The 26,443-nt window shown below is 50.9% G+C and overlaps 2 protein-coding genes and 1 long non-coding RNA gene across 5 annotated transcripts; all 3 read left to right on the top strand.

Annotated features, from left to right (window-relative positions):
• Positions 1-1,101: 1,101 nt before the first annotated feature.
• Positions 1,102-5,038, top strand: nt5c1ba (5'-nucleotidase, cytosolic IB a). Of its 3 annotated transcripts, none has more exons than XM_023793695.2 (6): positions 1,102-1,241; positions 1,388-1,555; positions 1,772-1,901; positions 2,273-2,395; positions 2,662-2,837; positions 3,177-5,038. In XM_023793695.2, exons 1-6 carry the CDS (start codon positions 1,128-1,130, stop codon positions 3,540-3,542), a joined length of 1,077 nt encoding a protein of 358 aa, XP_023649463.1. In that variant the 5' UTR covers positions 1,102-1,127; the 3' UTR covers positions 3,543-5,038. The 3 variants fall into 3 exon arrangements, with proteins under 3 accessions (XP_023649463.1, XP_023649455.1, XP_072555505.1); XM_023793687.2 differs by having other exon boundaries at positions 2,653-2,837; XM_072699404.1 differs by having other exon boundaries at positions 1,124-1,241; positions 1,339-1,555; positions 2,653-2,837.
• A 332-nt stretch (positions 5,039-5,370) lies between these two features.
• rdh14a (retinol dehydrogenase 14a) lies at positions 5,371-7,996 on the top strand. The gene is made up of 2 exons (XM_023793708.2): positions 5,371-5,754; positions 6,929-7,996. The coding sequence occupies exons 1-2, from the start codon at positions 5,506-5,508 to the stop codon at positions 7,544-7,546; spliced, it is 867 nt and encodes a 288-aa protein (XP_023649476.1). The 5' UTR covers positions 5,371-5,505; the 3' UTR covers positions 7,547-7,996.
• A 12,569-nt stretch (positions 7,997-20,565) lies between these two features.
• Positions 20,566-26,146, top strand: LOC111834232 (uncharacterized). The gene is made up of 4 exons (XR_002835964.2): positions 20,566-20,701; positions 20,931-21,013; positions 24,714-24,796; positions 25,665-26,146. It is a non-coding gene; the product is annotated as an uncharacterized lncRNA (long non-coding RNA).
• Positions 26,147-26,443: the final 297 nt, after the last annotated feature.

The following is a 26,443-nucleotide window of genomic DNA, read 5'->3' as shown; positions in this document are numbered from 1 at the left end:
TAAATTCGGAAATAATTCACGGCATAGCCTATGGGAGCTAATGTCTGCATAGTGTTTTTATTTTAGTTTTGCGCTAATTCGCCAAATCAAAAGTGTTGACATTAAAACTCAATTTCTGATATGCTAGACACGGCAGATTGTTCAAATAAAAATTACAATTTATTTAGTTAAGAATCTGGGGCTGGAGGGCCGTTTGTTAACATACCGTCTCAGTAATTAAAAAAACTCAAACAGTAACACTGAAACGGGCAGGTATGCTCTCTTTTTGACTTGGCCCTGTACTGTTTTATTTGGTTCACGTTTGAGCCCCTTAGTCCCAGTCATCGCGCAGGGCTCCTCCAAAGCAGAGTGATTTTCTGGAGGAGGGCCGGCGTGCTCCCAGCATCCAGCCTGTTCGCGGTCCTGGGCTCAGGCCTCCTGACTCTGTAGGCATGGCAGGCTGAATCTGCCCGAGCTCCCCGTGGCCACTGTGTCCATAGGAAGGGAAGAGCTGGGGGGTTCCAGCCAAATCAACACAATGGGAAGCTGAAAACACCGCTGATACTCATCTATTGTACACTGAGGTTTCCCTTGGCGACCTTCCTCAAGACGCAGTGTGCAGGATTTAAACCATCAGAAGATGCCATGGAACAAATTGCGGCAGGACCTTATCCGCTGGTTTCAGGAGGACTGGCCCCATTATTCGCCAGTAGATCTGCCGGTACAGTACCTCTGCTGTCCAAAAAACATCTTAAATCAGCTGAAATATTTCATAGACAGTCCTAGCGGGATCTTAACGGGGTATAAAGCATTGACTCTGTATGTGCCAGGTAACAAAAAAGAACTTGGACATTTCGAAAAGGGCTAAAACACACACTCTGTGTCGCTATTACTGCAAGGAATTGCAATTGCACAACACCAGTTCTAGGAAATGAGCAAAAGTAAACTTATTTTAATTCAAATTTTATTTATTTATGATAATGTATTTTAAATGTTTTTTGTTTTTTTTTTTTTGGAAAAACTGGAGTGTGATGGGTCATGCAGGGCGCTGTCACTCCGCGCATGTCGTCACCCTCCGCCACCGGACCCACGTCACGCTGCGCCTTCGGTCCTGCCTGCGTTTTGCGGCTTTTCCTTAAGGTCACGGTATGAGTAGCAATATGTGTGAAACGGTAGCAAACCAGGCGGAGGTGCCTGATGAAAAGGGAGACAGCGACAAGGGATTATATGACAACTTCAAAACCACCAAGAAGCCGCGACCGGTGAGCGTTGCTCTTTATTTCTGTTGTTATAGCGTTGGTACAGTAAACAGACGCGCATCTATGTGCATTAGTCGCAAACTAGGCTATATACTTGCAGAACTGTCAGCATATGGGCTTTACCGACTAACACGGCGATGTGCCCGCAGCCCAAACCCCGAGACGCGGTGACCATCGCGGTTTCCTCTCGGACGCTGTTTAACATGGCGCAGGAGAATCGCATATACGAGCAGGAGGGGCTGGAGAAGTACGTCTCCTACCAGCAGGAGCATGAAGAGGAGCCCCTGACGCCCGGGGCAGCTTTTCCCTTCGTCAAGGTGTCACCATGATCTGTAACGCGCTTATAATCATTTCAGTATCGCTGCACGTGACATCTCAGTGTCACCAGCAGTGCTACCTGAGCTTGGAGGTACCCAGTGCACGTACTGGTATTTCAGTGCTCATACTGGCCAGGTGTTTAACTGACTTGTATTTGTGTGTGTGTGTGTGTGTGTGTGTGTGTGTGTGTGTGTGTGTGTGTGTGTGGCTGGCAGGCTCTGATGACGGTAAACGCCCGCCTCCGTGACCTCTACCCAGAAAGTGACGAGATGTTCGATATTGTCCTGGTGACAAACAATCACGCCCAGGTCGGAGTTCGCCTTATCAACAGCATCAACTACTATGGTAAGACAAAGTACAGCGGAGAAAAATACTCAACAAGTCAAGGAGGCATTGAGGGACAGTGTCATTAAATTACATTTCATCCCATCCAGTCCGTAATCTAATTTGTAATACAATCTCTGTTTAATTTCCAGTCTTGGATAGTCACACATGGACACTACACCACTTCATTTTGAGTAAACACTGTAAAATAAACTGAAAATAATTAAAAATATGGTGCACTGAAGCGTTATGCAGACTCGTTGTAGGGCCGGTTATAAGGGGGTAGTATATCTCTATTTGACAGATGGTGTGACACTTCAATAGCATAGTGGTTTAAGAGCTCAGCTTAGTCAGTAATCTTGGAAATTTCACTCCCTTAATTCTCTCATCAGATCTGACCATTGAGAGGTTCTGCATGACTGGTGGGAAGAGTCCAATCGGATACCTGACGGCATATATGACGGATCTCTACCTGTCCAAGGATTCCAAAAAAGTTCAGGAGGCGATTGAGGCAGGTAGTGGCTAACGCATGTGGGGAGGCGGCCCTTTAAAGCTTTATGTACCACCTGTGACTGTGCAGAAGCCCCCCCCCCCCCCCCAGGTGCTTTCACATCTTCACTTTCTGCTGCTGTACCTTTAGTTGGTGTGGCTGGTTCTCCTGATGCTGTATGTATGAGATGAGTTACAGGTGTCAGAATCTAAGGATGCTGACGTGTTCGAGCTGGCCGACAGGTGATCATATATGGGTAACGAGGTGTCCCACCCCCCCAAGGGATCGCAGCAGCCACCATGTTCACACTGGAGAGGGAGAACGATCTGAGTGACAGCCAGCTGCGTGTGGCCTTCGACGGAGACGCTGTCCTGTTCTCCGACGAATCCGAGATCATCATGAAGACGCAGGGACTCGACAGCTTCTTTGAGCACGAGAAGCAGTTTGCGAACAAACCTCTGGCGCAGGTCAGCTTTGCTACGCGGGGGGAGGCCTACTTGAACGTGTTACCTGTTACACTCCTGAGTCCTCCTAACCTATCTTTAGATACATAGTTTTTCTCCTTCCTGACTTTCCTTTCACTCAAATCGTTTCCACTTTGAAAGTAACCAGTTTAGACAGACCTGCTCTCACATCCTGCACCTACTGGGTGAACTTCTAAAGAACTTCCACACTTTGAGCAAGCGTGCTGTGAACAATGTTTTACCCTGAACTGTTGATGATGTTTAATCACTCAGAATGCTGGGAGCTGTGGTGAAACAGGCCCCAGACCTCAGCGCAGTTCAAGCCCTGTCCTGTCTCCTCAGGGTCCACTGAAGTGCTTCTTGGAGGCCTTGGGAAAGCTCCAGAGGAAGTTCTATAGCAAGGACGAGCGCATGGACTGTCCCATCCGCACCTATCTGGTGACGGCGCGCAGCGCGGCCAGCGCAGGGGCCCGGGTCCTGAAGACCATGCGCAGCTGGGGCCTGGAGGTGGACGAGGCCCTCTTCTTGGCTGGGGCCCCCAAGGGCCCACTCCTTCAGAAGATCCGGCCACACATCTTCTTTGACGATCAGATGTTCCACATCGAGGGAGCTCAGAAGCTGGGCACCATCGCCGCCCACGTGCCCTATGGGATAGGACAGAAATACCATAGGGGGATAGCCCTACAGCCAAGCCCCCCTGGTCACTAGGGACCCAGATGCAGCCTTTCAGCCATGCGTCCAGTAAAGGCAACAGTCATCACTAGCGTTTAGGAGTTTGGACACACATGTTATTGTTTCCTGTTCTTTTGATCTGAGGATTTTTCTGTGACTTAAATCAGTTGTTTAAAAACCAAATTAGTGTATAAGAGTGAAAAATTACCTCTCCTGTTTGAAAGAGTATTTTTTTATTATTATTATTATTATTAATGACCAATATCCTGCTGATTGTTAGTATCTGTTAAATGGTGCAGTTTAATTGAGGCATTAACTAAAATCAAATTATGCATGAGCTAAATAGTATGACGTAAGTAATGATGTGAATGAGTACGCGGGACAGCGCTTGAGCTGCGACTGGCGCACCTCGAGGACAGTGACGTGTTCGCTTAATCATTCCGACACATTTGGTGCGTTTAGTTTTTCTCTCGGAACTCGGAAATTCCGAGTTGAGTGACATCACGTCCGACAATCTCCCGTTCGAGCTACCCACATCTCGGAACAAACATGGCTGCCTCCATGAACACGTTGCTGTGTGTTGTTGCTTTATATTTTAGCAGATTTTGAGTTTTCCAAATGGAGATTTTTCCGAGAGACAAACAAGAAACACGAACTAGTCAAACCACATTAAAAGCTTTATAAAATATCTTAGTACATTCATAGCGATATTCTTTTTTCGAACGGCAAACAAACTACAAACAAACCAAATCGCCATGTTGAAATTATGTCACAGGGGCAACTCGGACAATCTTGTCCGACTTCAACGTCATAAAAGAGGCGTGTTTCCGACGGGAAGTGACGTTTTCATCCGAGTTCCGACTTTGAGAGAAAATCGAACGCACAAAGATTACCTCTGATGTAGCTGTTTACAAAAGAATAACATTTTATACCGTTCCACTGTATTTTTAGGGAAATACATGCAGAGAGAAAAAAAATGTTGCTCAGGTATTTCCTTTGGAAGAGTAAGAATGTGAATTTCTGGTTGTATTAGCTTATATGCACTTTTAAGCAATATTTATCTGGGAACACTGTGGTTAACCAGTTAGTCACTGCTAATACAGTAAATGAAATAAAATATTGGCATACCTTTTAGGCAACATGTTTATAAAACTGTTCTGTTGTATATATCTAGGCTACGTGTAATACTTCAGTTGCATGGTAATCTTACACTTAGGGCATACACACTGTAATACTGTAACCGCCTGATCGCGATATACTTTACTGTTGTGTTTCTCGCCGGCTTTATTGCTATCCAGTACAGAGAATATTTTCAATAATCAAAATATGCGTTAAGTATTTAAAATCAGGTTCATTTGACACGGGTGCAAGCTGGACTGTTTTAACTCACTGGATCTATTCCCTTTGATTTGTCTGTTTACATATATCTGTAATCTGTATGAACTGTCTGGAGTTGGTGTGTAATGTTTTTGTTTCATATCTGTGAACTGCCTGACGTACATGGATTTAAAAATACATTTTAATATATTTAACTCCTCTTTCCGTTTCTTTATGTGTTTATCCGCACACGTCCTGAATGTGTCGACAACTTAATTATTAATTTATATTATAACAATAACTATTCATTTGATCTAACTGCCAGAAAACCTTCGTGGGGCAGATGTATCATAATATGTTACCGAATTGTTTTATAGGTAATTCTGTTTCCTTGGGTCTCTCATTAAGACGAGGAATCTGACTTCCCGGCTCCCCGAGGGCACACACAGTATTTAATGCCAAATACACAAGCTGTCGTACGCATATGCGCATGTGCAATAGATGCATCGCGACTTCGAAAGGCTTTCTGGGTTTTGAAGTCTTTTTTTTTTTGCAAGCCCCCCACGGCGTTTTATTGCCAAAGACGTAGCTGTTTCGCTTTGATGTACGCAGCGGTATTTGTGGCCACCGAGCCGGGCAGCAGGCTGCTATTTGTTGACGGACACTCTCCGGCAGCTCTCACATGGAGATGATGCGCGGAAAAACCGTAATAATCACCGGAGCCAACAGCGGCATCGGTCGGGCGACGGCGACCGAGCTGCTCAGAATGCAGGCCCGAGTGATCATGGCCTGCCGGGACCGGCAGAGGGCCGAGGAGGCGGCGCGGGACATGCAAAGGGAGGCCGGGCCAGATGGGGGGCAGCTGGTGGTCAAACAGCTCGATCTGGCCTCTCTTGAGTCGGTGCGACGTTTCTGCGCGGAGATCATTAAGGTGCGGCGCAGCACTCGTGCAGGAAGCGGGATGCAGGCGTTTGTAGCTGGTCCTGCGTATGCGTATGCGCAGATGCAACGATTCCTGCACGTCTGCACTTTTAACACTTACGTGTGACCCGCGATCGTTTCATACGGCGTATGTAATGGAGCGTAAATGCCGGCGAAGCGCCCCAACGTGCATTATTCCAGCTACAATGCCGATCATGTGAAGCATTTAGTGAAACCTCTCGATCATAACGCCCACTGAACGCTGGCATTCACGAGTGCCTTGTGTTTGTAATGTTTTACCTGCGGTTTCTGCGCCGCATTTTATGGTCGCCGCTACCTGTGATAAAGGAAGATGCCTGGTGGATGGATATGTTGTATTCTGGAAAAAACGGTTGGGGTCAGAAGGAGAGACTCCATCGCTCTCACCTGCGGTGTCCCCCGTGCACTTAACATCGCCCGGAAACCACACATTCATTCCATAATGCATAAAAGGTTGTTTTATTAGTAATTTATTACACATATAAATCCCCCAGTCATTATTTTTCTGCCCTTTTCAAGTTGGGCCCAGCATAATGTCAGACTGGAAGCCCACAAGCCTGACGCCGGTTTCCAGGGACTCGTAAAATGTCGGTTAGTGTTGTGTGGGTTTGGGGGGGGGGGCTTTTACTCTCTGGAGTCCCCACAAGCCAGTGAAACATGGCGGCCTCACCATTCGCCACTATTAATCAAAAAAAGGGGGGAGATCGAAATCTGTACGGGCTGATATGCACAGCTCCGCTGTTGTGCTTGGAGACAGAGCCGTTCCCACAGCTTTTCTGGGCCAGGCGGGTCCTCAAACGGGCCACGTCACAGCCAAAACGGCCCGAGGTGTTGAGTGGCTTGTGTGTGGTTTCGACGAGCCTCTATCCAAAGTGCTTAACCCGCTGGAGCACGCCTCGCCCACTGGGGGCTGAACAGGCTGCGTCGCGAATCCACGGTCTGTTTTTTATTTTATTCGGGATGTTTCGAAATAATCTGATTCGCCAAGCAAGTCCCCCTTATCTGCAGGATTTGGGGCCCCTCCCACATACACTGCGTAGTGGAATTTTTGATCGTTGTGGGATTTTTCAGTTCGCTTTATTTTGAATTCCCTTGAACTCGCTTGACAGCTTGGTAACCACGCCTGTGTCGCCATTTTCTCGCAGGAGGAGGTCCGGGTCGACGTGCTGATCAACAACGCCGGGGTCTACCAATGTCCCTACGCCAAGACCGAGGACGGCTTCGAGATGCAGTTCGGCGTCAACCACCTGGGCCACTTCCTACTCACGGTGCTCCTGCTGGACCTGCTGAAGAAGTCGGCCCCCAGCCGCGTCGTCGTCGTCTCCTCCAAGCTGTACAAGGGCGGTGAGATCAACTTCGAGGACCTGAACAGCGAGGGCAGGTACGATCGGGCCTTCGCCTACAGCCGCAGCAAGCTGGCCAACCTGCTCTTCACGGTGGAGCTGGCCAAGAGGCTGGAGGATACCGGGGTGACCGTCAACGCCCTGACGCCGGGCATCGTCCGCACCAACCTGGGCAGGCACGTCACCGTGCCGCTGCTGGCCCGGCCCCTGCTCAAGCTAGCTTCCCAGGTCTGCTTCAAGTCTCCACTGGAAGGCGCACAGACCTCCATCTTCCTGGCCTGCTCCCCCGACGTGGAGGGCGTCCAGGGCAAGTGTTTCGCTGACTGCAGGGAGCAGGACCTGCTGCCCAAGGCGACCGACGAGGATCTGGCTGGCAAGCTGTGGGACATCAGTGAGGTTATGGTTGGCCTGACTCAGTGAGGTCCCTCTGTGCTGGAGGCGTTCACTGGCTCGCGAGTGAAGCACTGCCTTTTATCACAGGAGGTCACACTCGCTGCTTGTGTTATGAAGCGAAAGCTTGCTGGTAATTGTGCTCTGAAATCTGTGCTTTGACAGCTCCTGCTGTCCCCCTTTACACTCTAACAGCGTGGTCACCTCTCCAAAGGGCCCGACACAGCCCAGCGTGGCAGGCAGGGAAGAGGCCGTCGCTTTGCCCTTTAGGAAGGAGGCTGCCTTTCAGTGTTAGCCGTTGAAACAGCTTGAATTGATGGCGGTTGTCAAATGTGCTCTTGAAATAGGAACTTGCACGCTGATGTCACTTGTTTGAGGTGAGTGGTCGGTGAATCACGTTTAAATGTCAATATGCGTTGATTTTATTTGCATAAATAAACGTATGATTTTTATGTTTTCACAGACTCTGCACAGAGCTAACGTGTGTGACCTTTGGTTCTGGTATGATTTCAGTAGCTCTTTTAGATGTTAGACGTTTTTTTTTTGTAGTTTCTTCTAGATGTGACAGGGGGCACCAGAGGGCAGGTCAGTGTACCTGGGCCATACAAGCTACACCTCGAGATGTTTTCCAGTTCACCTAATTAGGGGGACCAGAAGCCAGAAGTTATCCTGGGATGAAGAGGATTCCCCCCCCCCCCCCAGCACAAGGAGCTCAGATTCAGACTCAGCTTATCGTCAGGAGCAGATTAATACACAGGCCATGCTGGGTCCCTATAGGCCAGGATCCCGGCAAACACCGGCCCTGCCCCCGTCCCACTAAACCGGCAGCACCGGGGTGTTCATGCTGAAGTCCGCCTAGGGCCCCCAGAAACATTAATCCCTCCACGCTTATTGATTTGACTGTTTTCTTCTGGTTTCTTATTTGGGGTGGGGGGGTGGGACCTCCCCGTGCAGCCAGCCGCTTGCCATTAGCCGTTAGCAGCGTTTAATCACATTAAACTCGGTGGTTTGTTTTCCTCCGAATGGATGAGAAACAGCACAGACCGTTTATCTGCCCGCCAGCTCTTAGCGTCCGCAAGGAAGAGAGTCGCCGGGATTTGATCCCATGCCCTGTTTGCACAAACAAGAAGCAAGAACAGCAGCCCCCTGTCCGGGGGACTCGGGCCAGGGGTGGTCTGTTTGTCCAGGATGATCGTCCAAAGTGGGGAGGGGGGGGGCAGCGAGGTAGCGGCTTCCAGGAGAGGGAGAAATTTACGAGGCTGTCCCTGGGGGTGGCGAACCCATGTGGTCACGTGACCCGAAACTCCAGCAGCCTTTTCCCAGGACTTGCAGAAACATTTCAGCAGAAAATGGATTCTTTTTTCCTGCTGTTTTTCAGTGGTATCCAGTATTCACACATGGTACCGGTTAGGCGAATATAAATCTTTTCATGGTAAACGTGTGCGTTTTCCTGAAATCAAGGGCATTACTCTCCAGGCAGGGCAGCGAGGAGCCCGACTCGGATGATGGCCGACAAATGCATCTCCTGCCTAGACGTCGGGCCGATGTGCATGATTTGATACTGTTTTGATTTGCTATTATTTTTTTAACCGTATCAGAATGCATTTTCTTTTCTAACATTTGTGTTTTCATTCTTGGGTTCCATATGGCAGCACCAGTTAGTCTAGTGTTTAAGGGCTTGGGTTTGTAACCTGTAGGTTGGTGGGTTCAGTGCCCTGGACCCTCTGCTGTAATACTCCGTAGCAAAGTACCCAGTGTGGCCCCCTCCAGCAGAACTGGTAAATACTGCACTGCTCAGGCAGGACACAAAATGTAAGTTTTCTTTTAAAGCTCTCTGTGTTTCAGCTTGTACAGGTAAACATAACGTGTGTAGTTCCTAAGGAAGCATCTATCTGTAGAAGCGGGCCTGAGTGAATCAGTCCACGAGCTGAAGACAAAGAGCAGCCACACTGATGGAGATAAGAACAGCGAAATTCCCACTGAAATTCTTCAGGCATGAATCCACATTTCAAAAGAAACATAACCACTTGGTTTTATTTAGCTTAATTTATACAGAAACCTTCTCAACAAAAACACTGACGCTCCCAGCTTCTTTGGGTAAAGTAAAACTTCTGTAAGATGTTCTTGTGTAGCATTATTCAGATCATCTACAGATATCGTTCCCAGAAAATGGCCTCTTTGGCGTTGGGTTTTTGATGATGTCATATCTCCTTAGTGGTGATGCTGTCAGAGGAGGCTTGGGGCACCAGCTCTCCAATCTCTGCAGCCTGTTTTCAGATCAACCCTCCAGTGCTGGTAGTCTTTATAGAATTTGTAAAACAATCACAGAGCAGGGCTTCCCTAATTGTTGTAGCAATAGGCATTTCTTGTAAAATGCTATTTGCATTTAATGAGATTTTCTCAAATTATCTCTCAGCTCGGTTCAGTTCATGAACTCCCCTGAGCGTTTAACTCTTTGCGTCTCGTGATTTTCGGAGAAGACTCGCGAATACAGTATTATTTTGTTGTCACTCGTGTTCACGGGAGTGCCGTCGCATTGTGTAATGATGTGGATCGTCGCCTGCCTTACCGTGTTGTAATTATTTCTGTGTTTATTTTTCAGAAAACACATAAACTGAGTTGCGGCAGTGGTGAAAGCAGTCTGCGTTACTGTGTGGAGAAAAAAGCTCCTTTTATGTCATAATATGTAATGTATTGCAGAGCCAGGATTTTTAAAATACTGAAGTCAAAGTGTTACCCCTCGCTGAGTGAGCCCCCCGTAACGGGTCGTGGCCATTGGAGAACATGACCGTGTCGTCAGTGGAGGGCTTGATGTCTCCACATGCAGGGTAACGTGACCCCGGACCGCCAGGGACCGCCAGACTGCGCCCATGACCCCTTTCTCTTCCCGCACCCCTACAATGTTGAAGGCTGTAGAGCATCTCCCACCTACACCGTGTTCATAGGGCACCATTATCCCGCAAATCAGCCTGCAGTCACCCCGGCCCCCCTTTTATTGTACCGTTTTCCGTCTTGTACCCCGGAGCTTAGTGAAAATATTAGACTCTGCGGCGATTAATGAGCATTTGTGTTTAGGCGGCCGGTGGGGGAGAGGGGGGGCTTGAACATTGCAGGTTTTTCCTCAGAGACATTCTCCTCATTTTGCGTTCACTGTTCAGCTCCGGGGTATGAAGTTTAGTTTGCTTTCAAACCGCTTTGCTGATCCGCTGCAATCAATGTAATGTCCAGGGTCACAGTGGTCAATGACATGTTTCTTAAGGCATCTGGTCTGGCAACAATAAATGCCACAGCACTCCAATTTACAAAACTATTTCACAAGCCATTGCCTTGCCAGACACGAAGCAGGTCCTGCTCGAAACATTTGATGGTAGACATGATTATTTTAGATCTCACAATGCTGTCTTTAAAACATTTCTATAACGAGCAGTAACCGCTAAAAAGGTGGACATGACACAAATGAAAGAAAAGACTCCCAACATGGGCTCTCCTCTTGAGACGTGCTTGTTTGAAAGCGATGTCATTACCGTTATGGACCAAAGCAAGTATGACCGTCAGGAGGGAACTTGCGGCAGAGTGTGTCCCGTCGGGGTGTTACGGGGCTGCTTAATGATCGGGGGGGTGCGCAGCAGGAAGTCCAGCTTGAAATGCCTTATTTCATAAACTGTTAACAATGTCATGACAAAATGGGCAGAAATAAAGGGCTTATTGCCTGCCTGGTAATAGAGTAACCCTAAAACCCAGGGTCCATGCTGATGCCTCTTCCAGATTTTATTATTTTTGATATACACACATATACACTTTATTAGGTACCTTGCTAGTGCCAGGTTTGACCCACTTTTACCTTCAGAACTGCCTTAATTCTTCATGACATAGATTCAGCCATTCCTCAGAGACTCAGGTCCATGTTGACATGACAGCATCTCGCAGGTGCTGCAGATTTGTCGGCTTCACCTTCATGATGTTCCTCTACATTCCACAGTTGTTCTGTCGGATTGAGATCTGGTGACTGTGGAGGCTGTTTGATTACAGTGAACTCACTGTCATGTTCAAGGAACCAGTCAGGTTCCTGTTCTTAGCTGACAGGAGAGGCTCCCGCTCTGGTCTGCCGCTGTAGCCCATCTGCTTCAGGGTTCGACATGCTCTTCTGCAAACCTTGGTTGAGCTACTGTTGCCTTTCTATCAGCATGAACCAGTCTGGCCATTCTTCTCGGACCTCTGCCATCAACGAGGCATTTTCTCTCAGAGAACCGCCTCTCACTGGATGATTTTTGTGTGTGAAAATCCCAGCGGATTAGCAGTTTCTGAGATACTCACACCAGCCCATCTGGCACCAAAAACCATGCCACGTTCAAAGCCACTAAACTCACCTTTCTTCCCTGTACTGGTGTTTGATGTGAACATTAACTGAAGCTCCTGACCTGTATCTGCTGTCCATATTGTGCTCCAGCATCAGAAATATTACCTGGTTGACCAGTTGTGGGTATGACTGTAACTAATGAGGACTTAATTACTGAGAGCCATTGTAGTTAATGACACCTGTTTGAACTAAAGCTCCACCCACCAGCAGCATCAGTGAACAGTGTCATCCATCCATCCATCTCCCAGGTAAGTCCTGTGCTGCGTACCAGGCGCGTGACTGATGAAGCACACTGCCACCCCGCGTCAGACCACTTTCTGCACCTTATCGCACAAACTGCCTCCTGTTCCATTATGTTTCACGTCATCCCATTTAATCTAGCCACTGTTGCTGAGGATTGTCCTCATGACTAATTAAACTCATCCCTTGTTATTTGTGTCTGAGTATTAATATGGTACAATTTTCGTGATTGATGAGCAGTCAGTCAGTCTGGCCATTACACAAAGCATTTTTTTACTTAGCTGGATCACTTGTCAGATTTAAGGTGGTCTGGGCTAAATTTAAGTGAATGATGATAATGTCCATGACTACCTTAAATCCACCAAGTTATCTGGTTAAGCAAGAAATCCTGCTGTGTTGTTGTTGTTGCTGTTGTTGGATTTTTTATTTGAAATCTGAAATTTGTAGGATCTCCAGCTGTGTGTTAAGATGAACACCTTTTGAAGTCTGGCCTGCTTCAGTGAGCAGTGGCGCGGCGGTGATGTCCGCGGCCTTGGCTGCAAGCAGGCTGGTGTCAGAGCGTTGGTGACATCCCGTCATCGCCTTGGATACCGAGGGCTTTCCCGGCTGTGATGCACACGCTCTGAGCTGCCGCAGTGTCGTGGTGTGGGACCGTAAGGCATCGTGCGTTTGTGGGAAAGCCCTGATGGTCTTATTCCATGGGAGCGTGGTGTTCCAAAGCCTTGGGGGGGGGGGCAGAGAGGGCCTGCAGTTCAGAAAGTGTCCGTAATTCATCTGGAATGGTTTATTGTAAAGTGCCAGAGGAAGTCCTTGCCAGTGTACCCCCCACCCCCACCAGAGGGATTTGTTTGCTTTAACTGATCCCAATAGCCCATGTGCTGCTGTTCCAGTTTGCTCTTAAAGTAAGACCCCCTCCCAGTTCTCCCAGCCAGTGAGCTGGGCGTCGCCCCTGCAGTGCTCTACAAGGCTGCCCCGGAGGTGCCTGCCAGCCCTCCTTAGCGTAGCCCTTAGCCTTGTCCTCCACGATGGAGCTCATAGCGGGACGGCCCTTTGAGCTCTCTGCCTGGGGAGTGGAGCTGGTGGCGAGGCCCCCTCTCAGCACGCCTATGTCGGGGGAGGGGGGCTGGTCCCCGGGGTGTCGGCCGGGGACATTTATTTATTGTTAATATCACCTAGATGCTTGCTGTCACGCCCGGCCGGCCTGCCTGGTGCCCTGTAACACGTCACCACTCTAGGTGCTGTCAGGACCGGCTGGCCCCAGAGGCTCATGGGACATCTGCAGGAAGCTGGTCTTTTCCTCCTAGTGCCTCGCAAGTCCCAAGGCTATAAGTAGTGATGTGTTTAACATGCTGCCTTTCTGAGAGAATTCCGTGTGCATGTCAGGGCTTTGCTGATACGTGCAATAAAGTGGCTTTTTACATGAATACTGGTTGTAACGTGGCTTTGATGTGTCAGCATGCTGCTCTGTGTACGGTTTGAGATGTGGGCAGGAGAAGCTGTCGTGGCGTGAAGGTTTCTGTGGAACTCTGCTTTTTGGGTAGAGGGTGGTGCATGGATTCCCTTTTCCGACACTTTTAACAATGGAAAATCCTGGATCGGTGATCTGATCTTCGGGGCCATGCACGGCTCACAGTGGGGGATTGTGGGTAATGTACATTGCTGCAGGGGGCAGAAACGGATCCCTGGGGGGGCAGAGCTGTGCAGTCGGTGGGTCATTAAGGGCGATGTGCTAAACTTTGTAACCGGGAGTGTGATTTGTTACATTTCTGTAGGCTGCCTTGCCCTTCGGCCCATGAGACGCCTCATTGGTTCTCAGGGTTCATGCTGCCAGTATTCTGGGATAGTCTGTGATCCGATTTCTATGAAATCCTAGAGTGTTGGGTGTGTAGATCACAGGCAGTGTGGTAACATCTCTGTATTTTGTGTTGAAATTGGCACTAAAACATTTGATTCTTCTGAATGTTAAATGTAATGCTGGCTATTTTAGAATTGTACGGCTGGATTACAACAATTGGTCCCGGTTTTAAGAAGCAACAAGTGAGTCCTAGAGCTTTGGCTCCCTCTAGTGGAGACTGTGAATCTGCAGGAGTTTCCCGGTTTTGTCCCAGAGTGTGTCGGTGTTGCTTATATCCTTCAGAGGCTCTGACGGTCACGTTGCTGAGATCAAACCTGCTGAAGTTTGAACAAAACACTGCAGTTTAAATGGTGCACTCTCCGCTGCGTCACCCCCTAAATCCTCTCACGCATATTCTGTCTCACCGGCTCTTTCCCTGTGCATTTGCTATTATGACACTCCGCTACCTGTGCCCCCCGCTCCCCATACCTCCTCCTTTAATCCACGGAAAGATGGATGTCCCCGCTGCACTGACAGCACTCCCGTAACAGACGCGCCGCGATCCATCAGTCCCGTAATGGGACACGGGTTTTTAAAGCAGAAACGCGCCCGGCCGAGCTGAGCGTCGGGGGCTGTGAGGAAGTTAATGTAATATACACACACTGTCAGCGCGCTCCGTAAACAAGGCTGAGCGATTCCCCCCCGGCTGACGTCCAGAGCTTCCGCTGCCTTGTGGTGTGTCTGTTCAGAAACTCGCCTTCCCACCGCACCTCCTCACTGCCCCGCACCCTGACCCCAGCCAGTCTGCTCTCTGTGTTCCTCCCTCCCCGCGAGATGGGCCCCTTGGGGTTTCCTGACGTGTTTCTGTTTAGGAAATACTGATCCCATTTTTTTTTTGACTCCTCTCCTTGTTGCCGTGGTTGCATCTGTGGCAATTGAATTAGTATCATCTCTTAAAAGTAAAGAGTTCTGGGTAAAATGAGTGTTTCAGCTGTTGTGAATTTCACATTTCACTTCTGTTCGAGGGCCAAGATGCGAGTTGGATGCCGTTTGGAAAGTATGTTTAGCTATTTCTGTGGTGTGAATGCCGCGCCTTCGGAGTGCCTTTTCAGGTTGATGTGGTTTGGGGGGAACTCCCACCGTGCCTGGAAGTGGAGGAACCTCCAGAATGTCTGGAGACCCTTGATGTGATTTAAGGAGCTGGGCTTTTGACCAGAGGGTCACAGGTTGGAGGTGCACACGCAGTGATGCTGCCCTAACCTTTACCACAGACCTTCATGCCGCCAGAAATCCCAGCTGCAAAGCTGGGTACAGATTAAATTAAAGGCTGTTTAAGTTGCTTAATGTCTGCATAAACCAATGTTGAGAAATGCTTGTTATGAATACATGGCCTCCCTCCACTTGCCGAACACGGACAGCCACTGACATCGGAGTGGCCTCTGATGGCTCCACATGCCGCCTTTCAAACTTTTGATCAGAGCCAAACTTCTTGTGCCTTATTAGGTGATCACGCCTTCCCCAAACCCAGATCATTCTTGGCCGATCCCCTCCAGAGCTACTCTGAGCCTCAAACCCCAAACCACGCTGCCAACCCACTGGGTTCTCCGCTTGTGGAAAGTGGATCTCCTGATACACCCCCCCACACTCCCGTGTTTAACTTGCGGATTCGGGTCTGGACGGGCCGCAAAAGCGCACTCAGGCTGACTTGGCGCCGCGTGTCCGCGGAAAAGCCGGCGTTCAGGGTTGTCCTCGGCCCCCGGAGGACCCGACGGAAACAGTAATCCATCCATCATGGATGCTGCACACCCCCGCAGTGGCGGCCTCCCCATTCCCTGGAAGGCGAAGGGTTTCCAGAGCAGCCATTGCTCTGTACGCCAATAGCAGGGCTCTGTATGTAGGTGCCAGGTCAGGATCCCTGGCTGCGTTTGGGGAACAGGGCCGAGCCGCTGATCCAGCCCATCCTCTGGTGCCGCTCAATCTCACCTTCAGTAGCGAGACCTGTATCTCCAGAGCAAATGCTGGTGGGTTTGGGGGTGTAGGTCTAAATGAAGAGCCACCAGATGGGCTGCAGCTCTGCACTTACAGCCTTGCCATCGATCACTTGCACACGTTGGACTTTGTGTGCTCTGCAGATCATCCCCTGAGGCATCATGCCTGTGATGGTGTCAGCTATGGAGGCTGGAGGGGTGTGTGTGTGTGTGTGCTGTCACCAGGCAGCCGGTGCGGTGTGTGTGTGTGTGCTGTCACCAGGCAGCCGGTGCGGTGTGTGTGTGTGTGTGTGTGTGTGTGTGCTGTCACCAGGCAGCCGGTGCGGTGTGTGTGTGTGTGCTGTCACCAGGCAGCCGGTGCGGTGTGTGTGTGTGTGTGTGTGTGTGTGTGCTGTCACCAGGCAGCCGGTGCGGTGTGTGTGTGTGCTGTCACCAGGCAGCCGGTGCGGTGGGTGTGTGTGTGTGTGCTGTCACCAGGCAGCCGGTGCGGTGTGTGTGTGTGTGTGTGCTGTCACCAGGCAGCCGGTGCGGTGGGTGTGTGTGTGTGTGTGTGCTGTCACCAGGCAGCCGGTGCGGTGTGTGTGTGTGTGTGTGTGCTGTCACCAGGCAGCCGGTGCGGTGGGTGTGTGTGTGTGTGTGCTGTCACCAGGCAGCCGGTGCGGTGGGTGACGCCATCCTGCAGGTGGCTCTGGCATTCTAAGAAGCGGCTGCAATCGTAGCAGCCAGTCAGGTGGCAAGGGCACATTTACCAGACATTTAAAGCCCAGGTGAATGAAGAGAAGGGTTCGAATAAAATGGTGCTTCTGCAGTGTGTATTTGGAGGGGGGGGGAGGTGAGGGTCCTGACAAAATGAAGTGTTAGCAGGCTAGCAAGCTGCCTGTTTTGCTTTCTTTACTTTTCCCATCTCATGGAGGACTCCCTGCAAATGAGAACCTTCTGGAGCGGGACCAGCAAATGTGCTCCATTTCCCTCGCTGGTGTGGTCCTGGTGTCGGGTCTTCCGCCCATGAGGATTGGGTCGGAGCTCAGCCATCGCGGTGGCGCCCCAGTGCCCAGCTCCACTGTTGCCCCACCATCCGTATGTAGGTTTGCTGGGGGGGGGGGGGGTAGAGGACCTGTTGAACATGACAAATTTATTCCTTAACTGTTCTTTACACCCTCAAAGGGAACATACCCCCCCTAGTGATACCACCAGGGAGGGGAATCTGGTTTAAGTCATGAGTGTGGACCCTAACCCCCCCCCCCCCCCCCCGAATGGGGGGGTGCTCCTCCCCAGCTGCCACGCCCCAGGCGCGCTCTCTCTTACCCAGTAGGTGTGCTGTTCCACTCCCCTGCTGCTTCACAGGCTCTCGGGCTCCGTCTGGGTATCAGGGCCCCTTAGCGGCGCCCTTAGGGCTATCAGGTCAGGAAGGGGTCCCTGGCAGGTTTCCACTGGTTACCGGTGACTCCTCAGACATCTTAGGAGAGGCGCGTTTAGATGGATGTTTGCTGGAATGAGACTCTGCTGGGTAACTTTTTATTGAAGGATCGCATAAATAAGAACAGAGCTGTATACAGGTACAGCCAGATCTCAGTTCTAAGGGTTTGTGTAGAGTAATCGTCACAGGAAGGTTTCCTGCTAGCTTAAATACTAGAACTCATGGCCATCGGTGGAAATTAGCGGGAGAACATTTTAAACTGAATTTGAGAAAACACTTTTTTACACAGCGTGTAGTTAGAGTATGGAATAGTCTTCCTGTTAGTGTAGCGGAAGCTAAAACCCTGGGTTCCTTTAAATCAGAGCTAGATAAGATTTTAACATCTCTGAGCTATTAGTTAAGTTCTCCCGAATGGCCTCCTCTCCTTTGTAAATTTCTTATGTTCGTATGCTAATGATTTATCAGGATTGTTATGGGTTTTCTGTACACTTAGTAGCATTTTGCTCAGCTAGCAACAAACTCCATCTCTGTATGGATGCTTATAAATCTCACTGCAGTTCTTACAGCAGGTTGACATCCCCTAAGATCCGCAGTGCGGATATGGGGCTCTGTCTGCCGGGCCTCGCAGGTAACGCCGGCGTGTTCTGGGCCGGCGGGCCGCCAGCCTGCCTGGGAAGTAGGTGACAGCCATCCATGTTTCCAGAAAGAGGGTCGCTCTGCGCTCACACCCGCCGGCGTGAAATGGAACCCGCCAAATCCAGCTTTATTTAATAACCAGATGGAAATCTGGGCTGTGGGGGGGCATTCCAGCTGCTATTTATAGAACCGTAAAAAAGTGAAATGTGCAGACGTGCCTTATGGGTCCGAGCTGGTGAAACCTTCTTCCGGAAGCTTCCATCACTGCTTATTTACTTCTTGACCCTTTCCAGAGCTCAGCCCGGGCTTCTTCCCTCTCTCCACAGAGTGATTTATTTTCTGTCCGGCCAACCAGAAAATCCAGACCATCAGTTGCTACAGAACCCCCCGCACCCCCAGTCCCTGCCAAGCGCTGTAAATGACTACCACATGGTCCCACTGCGTCTTCCGCGTTTCAGCCGATCACTCGCCGTGAAGGGCTCGTGTGAATGGGATTGCAGTCGGGCTAATTATATTACCAGCGTGGCTAGCAAGGGCTACCGTACTCTTGGGGGGCGGGGGGGTGTTCAGGGCATGTTAGCATCCTCAGTGAGGAGCTGGTGAGCATGACGGTGACCCTGGGGGGGGGGGGAGGCTGGCCTTCCTGGCTGACTCTGGGTCCCTCAGCTGTGATTCAGGTGGTCAAGGTGAACTGTGTTTGTTCTTTAAATATGTGCATTTCATAAGCTATGCCTACTTGACGCAGTATTTCGGTTTAGTTTTAAACTAGAAGTGGAGCCTTGACGTGGAATTTAAAATTTAAATCTTTACATTTAAAATCCCTGGAGCTGTAATTCATTGCCTTAATCAAGCAAGTTAAACAGTGTCTTCTGAAGACAGTCAGAGGGGGTGCTGAAGCTCAGTGATCCTGGGCGTGTGATCGGAAGGTTGCCGGTTCAAATCCCAATGGGAGAGGGAGGGGGGCAGGTGCCCAGGGGGAAATATCTGAAACATGCTATAATCTGGTTTCATTTCTGGGGAGTTTGTAGCCAGTGAATGGTGTGCAAATTAGGCATTTGCTGTCAATTAGAGTCAGTTTCTAGTGTAAATGTGAGGGACCGTTTGGAAACGCTTTGATCCTATAGCACATTTGAGAGAATGGAATAGTAAAGTGAGTGTGTCCGGAACGAGTGCCATCCATCCATCCATCCATCCATCTGGCGGTATGGCAGCGCAGTGGCTCACCAGGCCCACGGTTACTATGGAGCCTGCAGTAACCAAATATTTACACAGTTCAGTGCCCCCCCCCCCCCCCAGGCACCTGCACGTAATGCACTGCTGGAAGGCACCGTTGTGCACTTGGGTGTCCTCTGCATGTGATTGTGGCGGGGGGGGGCATAACAGGCTGTCAGCTTGGGTCCATGTATCTGTGTGCGTCCTCATCACTGCCTGCACCACAGCATTCTGCCTGGTTCTGATCCAGTCACTCCTTCAGGCAGGGAGTGTGTGGATGGATGGATCTCTGTGCAGATGACACTGTAACCCATTTTAATGAGGCTTCTGGTTATTTAGCGCAGTGACTGCCGTCTGTCCTGATCTCTGAGCAAAAGGTGATCAGATCATTCAGGGTTCATGCAGGAGCCATGGAAATGCTCAGATTAAAAAGTTGGCCAGGGGGGAGAGTCATGTCTCCTACGTCTTCACTGTCAACGTCCCCACTTCAGGGGAACTTTCAGCCTTCAGCAACCCTCAGGAATTTTGGTGTGAGCTGCCTGTCTTGTTTTTGGTACAGAAATGAACATTTAGGAGGGGGGAGGGGTTCATTGAGACTGATTCTAATTCAGAGATGCCTCATCACTCCTAAATGCAGGAATAAGAGCAGGACTATCCCACTTCACCTTTGGCCAACACTCCATCCTGAGTACATCAACCAAACGATGGCAGCCTATGACATATTAGATCAAGGCGTCTTCCTTGACTGGGATGTTTCTAGCCGCTCCCACTAGTACAGTTAATGGTCTGACACAATGGAGAACTGGCTCCGGACCTAAGCCTGTTAAAGCTGCAAGCAGGTCCCCGCGAGCTCCGGGCACGCGGCCGCAGCTCTCTGGCTGCTCTGCTTTGGAGGCCGCAAGAACCTGGGCTTATATTGGGAGCTGCTGCCATCTAGTGGCTGTTCTGTAGTGTTAGGCCCACAGTCGATGTCCTACAGCAGGGTTATTCAAATCACGGTCCTCGAGGTCCGAGCACTGCTGGTTTTCCAGCCTTCCTTTACCTGTCAGTCAGGTCTGAAGCCTCTGACCAATCAGAATCAGTAAGTATTAAACTAACTACCTGAAAACAAGGCCTGGATTTGGAATCGAGGTCCAGATTTGAAGAATCCTGTCCTACAGTCTAGTCAGCTGAGACGTGGAGCGTTTAAGGCACAGGTGTCAGACTCCAGTCCTGGAGGGCCGGAGTCCTGCACATTTTTGGGTTTCCCCTTAACACACCTGATTCAACTTATTGTGCTAATTACCATATAGATGTTGAGCTGAATCATTTGTGGCGGAACAGATAAAGAACTAAGCTACACAGGGCTGCGGCCCTCCAGTTTGACACCCCTGGTTTAAGGTCTATCAAACTGCTCACTTATTCGTGAAGGGTTACCTTACAGGGCTCCCTTTGTTACCTGGAGCAAAAGCTTGCAGTCAGATGGGTCAGTTTCCTCACCCGGGTATAAATATTAGGGATGGTAAGATACACCGATTCACGTGAAAGTTCACAGGGCGACTGTCCCAATTAAATAAGTGTGCACCTGTTGCAATTTGGGATGACCTCGGGATGCAACATTTCTAACATATTTGCATCGGCAAAATCCGATTTAAAACAGCAAGTTAAATCATTATGCTTTGTTGATTTCGTTTTATTTATTTAGCTCACGACTGCCGTTATTAATGTTTTCTGGGTCATCATGCTTTCAGATCACAGGAGGGAATGTCCAACATGGCGAACCTGCTTGTGTTTGTAAGCTGCCCTTTATGTAGATTTGTGTCTGTTTGAGAAGGTAAGATCGGGCTCAATAAACGGAGCCATCTGTTTGTATAACTGTTGAAGCGTATTTGGCACTGAGCCGGGAGGAAGTTCATTTGGTTCATTTAAAAGATTTTGATAAAATGTAACATGTCTAGGACTTAATCCGCTATGGGAAAGTTAACGAAGCCGGTAACTTGGTATCTTTTATGCACGTTGAAAAGTTTAATCGGAGAAAATGAGATCTTTAATACAGTCCAAAGTTTGTTTTTTGCTTTGTTATTTTTTTAAAAACATTCTATTAAGATGTAGTATTAAGAGTCCGTTTGTCACATTCACCTCCAGACTGTTTTCAGCATCACCCACCTCTGCCATCGTATCGCAAGGTGTCCCGACGGGAGGGTGCCGGGCCTGGGCTGAGCCTCCCTCACCGCACCAGTCTCAGCCACTGGAGTTATCGAATGGGACGCAGCACACTGCCAGGGTTACGTTAATATTAAATTATTAATGGTGGCCCTACGTGTCAGGTCTTGGGCTGTAGGTGAGCCGGGAAGCAGGCGAGAGGAGCCGGAAGTCGGGTCAAACGGGGATTTATTCAAGGAACAGGACTGGGGAAGCACGACAGCAAACATCAACAAACATTAATGACAAGTCTCGGGAAGATTGACTCAGACAAGGACTAAATACCCAAGACTAGGCAAACGGAACAGGCAACAGGTGAGAACAATCAGGAATGAACACGAGGTAACGAGGTGGGCGTGGCACACATTAGGATCGGACGGAGCTGGGTGTGACATAACCCCCCCCCAAAGGCACGCACACCGGGCGCGCCCCAGAGGAGGCGACGGATGAAACGAGACTGGGGAACAGGACCTGGAAGACAAAAGCAAAACATCAAGGAGACACCGGAAACAGGACAGAGACACAAAACAGGAAGAAGGACCAAAAGAAAGACAGGACCCAACAAAGCACAGGAAACACGGACAAGCAGACGGAAAAGGGCGAAACGAAGGGAACACCCACAGGCGACACGAAGGGGCCAGGAGTGAACGGAGGAGGAACAGAGGGACGAGGAGCAGACACAGGCGGGACGAAAGGAGGAGGGGCAGACAGGGGAGACCAGGCAGGAACGGAAGGGGGACAAAAGGGAGCCAGAGGGAGCCCAGGCGGGCGACGGGCAGTGGCCGGAGGGGCCACAGGTGAAGGGGAGAAGGGAGCAGGAGGGAACCACACAGGGGCCAAGGGAACGGGACGAGGGAGAGACAGAGGGGACATGGAGGGAGCAGGAGGGAGCAGGAGGGGGAAGCCGCGGCAGGTGACGGCGTAGCCGGAGCAGGGGGGCCCGGAGGCGACCGACATGGCGCCGGAGGCGACGCCGAGGACCGGGACCGAGGAACCGGGGGAGGACCCGGAGTTGACCGCCGACCTGACGGCACAGGACCCGCAGACAGCCACCGAGCCACAACCAGGGGCCGAACGGACGAGCCAGGGGGCAGGGCGGGCAGGACCCGAGCCCTGCGCCTATGTCCCCGTCCCTTCCGGGATACCGAAAGGTGGGGTCCTGGGGGGTGTCAGCCTTGTCGGGGCAAGGGCGAGGGAGTCATGAGGGAGGTCTCCGAGGGATCCCACTCCAGCTCCTCCTCCTCAGAGGAGAAAGGAGTGGGGGTTCTCTTGTCCGAGACCTCCTCGGGGACTTGGACTAGTGCTGGGAAGAGAGTAGTCTGGGCCTCTAAAGAGGCAACAGGCGGAGCAGCCAGAGCCGCGGGCGGTGCCACTGGAGGGGCAATCAGGATAGGCGAGCCGGACTGGACAGGCAGGACAGGAGAGCCGGGCTGGACGGGCAGGTCAGGAGAGCCGGGCTGGACGGGCAGAGCGGCGGCCTCAGGCAAGGCCGCGGGCGTGTGGCCAGCAGGGGGTGCCTCAGCGGGCGCCGCAGTCACGCGGCCAGCAGGGGGCGCCTCGGCGGGCACCTCGGGCGTGCAGCCAGCAGGGGGTGCCTCGGTGGGCACCTCCGTCACATGGCCAGCAGGGGGCGCTGCAGTAGGCACCTCAGGCAGGGCGGCGACAGCTGCAGGCACTGCAGGCAGAGCGGCGCTGCAGGCACAGCAGGCAGAGCGGCGGCAGCTGCAGGCACCGCAGGCAGAGCGGCGGCAGCTGCAGCAGGCAGTGCCGCGGGCAGTGCGGCAGCAGCAGTAGCTGCAGGGACTGCAGATAGGATGGGCGGGTCCGGCTGGACATGCGGGTCAGGCTTGACAGGCAGGTCAGGCTGGACAGGCGTTGCCGCGGGCAATGCAGCAGCAGCAGCAGCAGCCGTAGCCGTTGCCGTGGGCAGTGCGGCGGCAGCAGCAGCCGGTGCTGCTGGCAGGTCCAGAGCAGGCAAGTCCGGAGCAGGTAAGCCTGGGACTGCCCCTTTAAGGGCTTTAGGGAGCCGGGAAATGCAGTCTCTCACGGCACGTATCCCTCCGTGCCCCAGACGCTCCGGCCGATATTGATACGCCTCTAATGGAGGTGGCTTCTCCTCAACGTGAGGCTTACTGGTAACAGCGGCGTCTCCCCAAGCGGGCACAATGGAGCAGGCTCCTAGGAAGAGCGCAGTCTCTTCCTCGTGCTGCGCTGGGTGCTGCTTTTGCCGATCTTTCCTGCCGCTGGGGGGAGAGGGCGGAGCCGGCTCGGACACGTTGCCCAGGCTCCTGGCAACGCACACGTCCCGTCGCTCCGAAATCCTCTTTGTCAGCCGCTGAAGAGATTTCCTTGCCCTCCTGAGAGGGTAATCTTGACCTGGCGGGCGTTCCTTGCCGAGGAGGTCCGTGCCCCGGTTAGCCAACTCCAGGGCTACGGGGTCCTCCTCGACTTCTGGTTGGGAACGCCAGTACACAAACTCCTGCAGCAGCCCGAGCCGGTGATGCTCGGACTGCCGCTTTGTGCTTTCCGAGAGACTTGTCATTCTGTCAGGTCGTGGGCTTTAGGTGAGCCGGGAAGCAGGCGAGAGGAGCCGGAAGTCGGGTCAAACGGGGATTTATTCAAGGAACAGGACCGGGGAAGCACGACAGCAAACATCAACAAACATTAATGACAAGTCTCGGGAAGACTGACTCAGACAAGGACTAAATACCCAAGACTAGGCAAACGGAACAGGCAACAGGTGAGAACAATCAGGGATGAACATGAGGTAACGAGGTGGGCGTGGCACACATTAGGATCGGACGGAGCTGGGCGTGACACTACGCCTTTATTATTTAGAAATGTGACCAATAATTTCTGACCATTTTAATTTAATTTCCCTCTCTACGCTTTCATAAGCACGCCGTTTCCTGCCGCAGCTCCATTTCGCCACTGCGGTCAGTCGCGGCTTCTCTGCCTGCCTGTCTGTCGGCCAAGTATCTCGCGAGTTGAAGTCGTGTCTGGTCATGCGTCGTATCATGGCGAATCACACCGCCGCGATAGGGGTGAATTGTATCATATTGCAATGGTAATTGCTTTATCTTTAATGTATCGGATCGTTGGCAAAGCGTGGAGATGGATATGGCATCGCCTCTGTGGTGGAGATGTGTATATAAATGTGCTTCTGCAGGCATGAATTTCTTTAAGATTCTCCCACAAACGAGCAGGATTGTGTATTGATTTTTTTTTTACGTGTGTGCTGTGCTGTGCAGTGGGCCTCTGTGGGGGGGGGGCACTCTTGACAGGCGTGTGGGGGGTGTTTTCTGCGATTAATTCTCCTGTGATCAAGGAAGACGACGATGCTGGATGCTGTCAGGAATACAGAAGAGCTGTAGCTGTCCCAGAGTCCCCAGCTGACATCTTCACGCTATTTTACGTAAGTACGTAGAAAAATAACAAAATATCCTGTGGCTTAACAGGATGCCACCCTCAAACAGGCCCGTGAGGTCCAAGTGTCTGCCTGTTAAGAAGTTCTGGGTCTGGAGGAATCCCCACTGATTTCCTTTAGACAGTCCTTAAGACAAATATTAGATCAGGAAAGAAAAGCAGGAGTGGGACAGAACATTTGAAGGTGAGGACAAAGTGACCATGTGGGTCCCCCGGGAGGTGTGATGTGGGCGGGGCTAAAGCACACTGCAGGCCGCCTGGCTCTGGAAGGTGGCGGGCCCTCCTGGGTACCATGGCAACCTCCTCCAGCAGCAGTCGGAAGTTGAAGCGTATGGCTAGTGGTGTGGCTGACAGGCGGGTGCAGCAGAAAGACACCAAAGTGTGAAAATTGACGCGGGGGTGGGACTCTGCTCCACAAACCTAACAGGCGGGCGATCCCAGCGGGAAATCTGCATAAAGGGCAAGGTGGACATCTCTCTCTGTCCTGGTACACACACACACATACGCGTTTCCTGTACTGTGAATCTCCCAGCGGCTGTAGATTTACCAGCCGAACACCAGAGAGCGCTACAGCGTTTTACGGGAGACAGTCGCAGACCGCTTACAGAGAAGCTCTCTGAGACTCTGGTATGTTCACTGTTTTGACCATCTTGTGGCATGTGTGGCGCCTTCTCATGAGCCTCTCCTGCGTTCTGTGGCCTGGTCCACCTCAGAGGTTAAGCGGGGGGGCTCCTGGTGACAGTCCTGACACCGATAACAGTCAAGCAGCGAGAAGTTAATCTCAAAGCAGGGTAGCGAGAGAGGTCAGTGTGCTGTCTGTCTGCTAATTCATACGCTAACTTGTTTTTGTTTTACAGTGGCTCTGTCCTCGCTACCCATCCCAGCATGCACTGCGGGCTTGATCCCACATCACTACAGATTTCTCGTCTTGAAGAGAGACTCGTGATATTATGACATTTTCTCCCTAAAACTCTCTTGAGTCCCACTGGTCTGTTTGGGTAACACAGGTGATGTATCGATTAGCTAATCCCCCTCCTCTTTTAGACCCTCCCCTGAAGCATACACTTGTTTACCCTGCGCTTGGCTCATCCTTGCTCTGCGGACAAGGCTTAATCACCCGTCCGAGTTGTTTGTTTTTACCCAGGGTGCATCGCTGCACCCCGGTGTTTCAGTGTAGTCCTTAAATCTCTCCCAGCACAGAGAAAGGAGCAGGACATTACGGCTATTGATCGGTTTATTATGCGAGGCCTGAATGGTGTTTGTGTTTCCTTCTTAATCACTAATTAATCACGAATTACACAGTAGGTATAGTACTAATTCTCTGTGTTGTCTGTATGGAGCTTTGGTCCGTTGCTTATTCCTAAAGTCAAATATGTGACTCCAACAACGCAGAACACACTCTTTACTTTAAAAAAAAAAAATGTTCTTTTAATTGCTTTTAATATCTCTCATTTTTGTCCTGGACATCCAAATTCCCCCCAAATGACCGTGAAGCCTCCATCTGTGAAAGTCCCCGTTCTGGTGTAGTAATGTCCTCCCCGCGTCCCGTGCTGAGTCAGCGTGATGGCGGTACATCATTAAGGTCTTTGCGCTCCATGTTTACGAGCGTTAGGTGATACACAGAAACGCACTTTAA

This window comes from Paramormyrops kingsleyae, chromosome 14, assembly GCF_048594095.1.
Source record: "Paramormyrops kingsleyae isolate MSU_618 chromosome 14, PKINGS_0.4, whole genome shotgun sequence".
Lineage (NCBI taxonomy): Eukaryota > Metazoa > Chordata > Actinopteri > Osteoglossiformes > Mormyridae > Paramormyrops > Paramormyrops kingsleyae.
This window is presented reverse-complemented; position numbering and strand designations above follow the sequence as displayed.

Coding starts and splice junctions, on each gene's coding strand:
- nt5c1ba (XM_023793687.2), top strand. CDS start 1,128: ATGAGTAGCAATATGTGTGAAACGGTAGCAAACCAGGCGGAGGTGCCT. Junction 1,902..2,272: donor CAACAGCATCAACTACTATG/GTAAGACAAAGT, acceptor TTCTCTCATCAG/ATCTGACCATTGAGAGGTTC. Junction 2,396..2,652: donor TCAGGAGGCGATTGAGGCAG/GTAGTGGCTAAC, acceptor CACCCCCCCAAG/GGATCGCAGCAGCCACCATG.
- rdh14a (XM_023793708.2), top strand. CDS start 5,506: ATGGAGATGATGCGCGGAAAAACCGTAATAATCACCGGAGCCAACAGC. Junction 5,755..6,928: donor TCTGCGCGGAGATCATTAAG/GTGCGGCGCAGC, acceptor ATTTTCTCGCAG/GAGGAGGTCCGGGTCGACGT.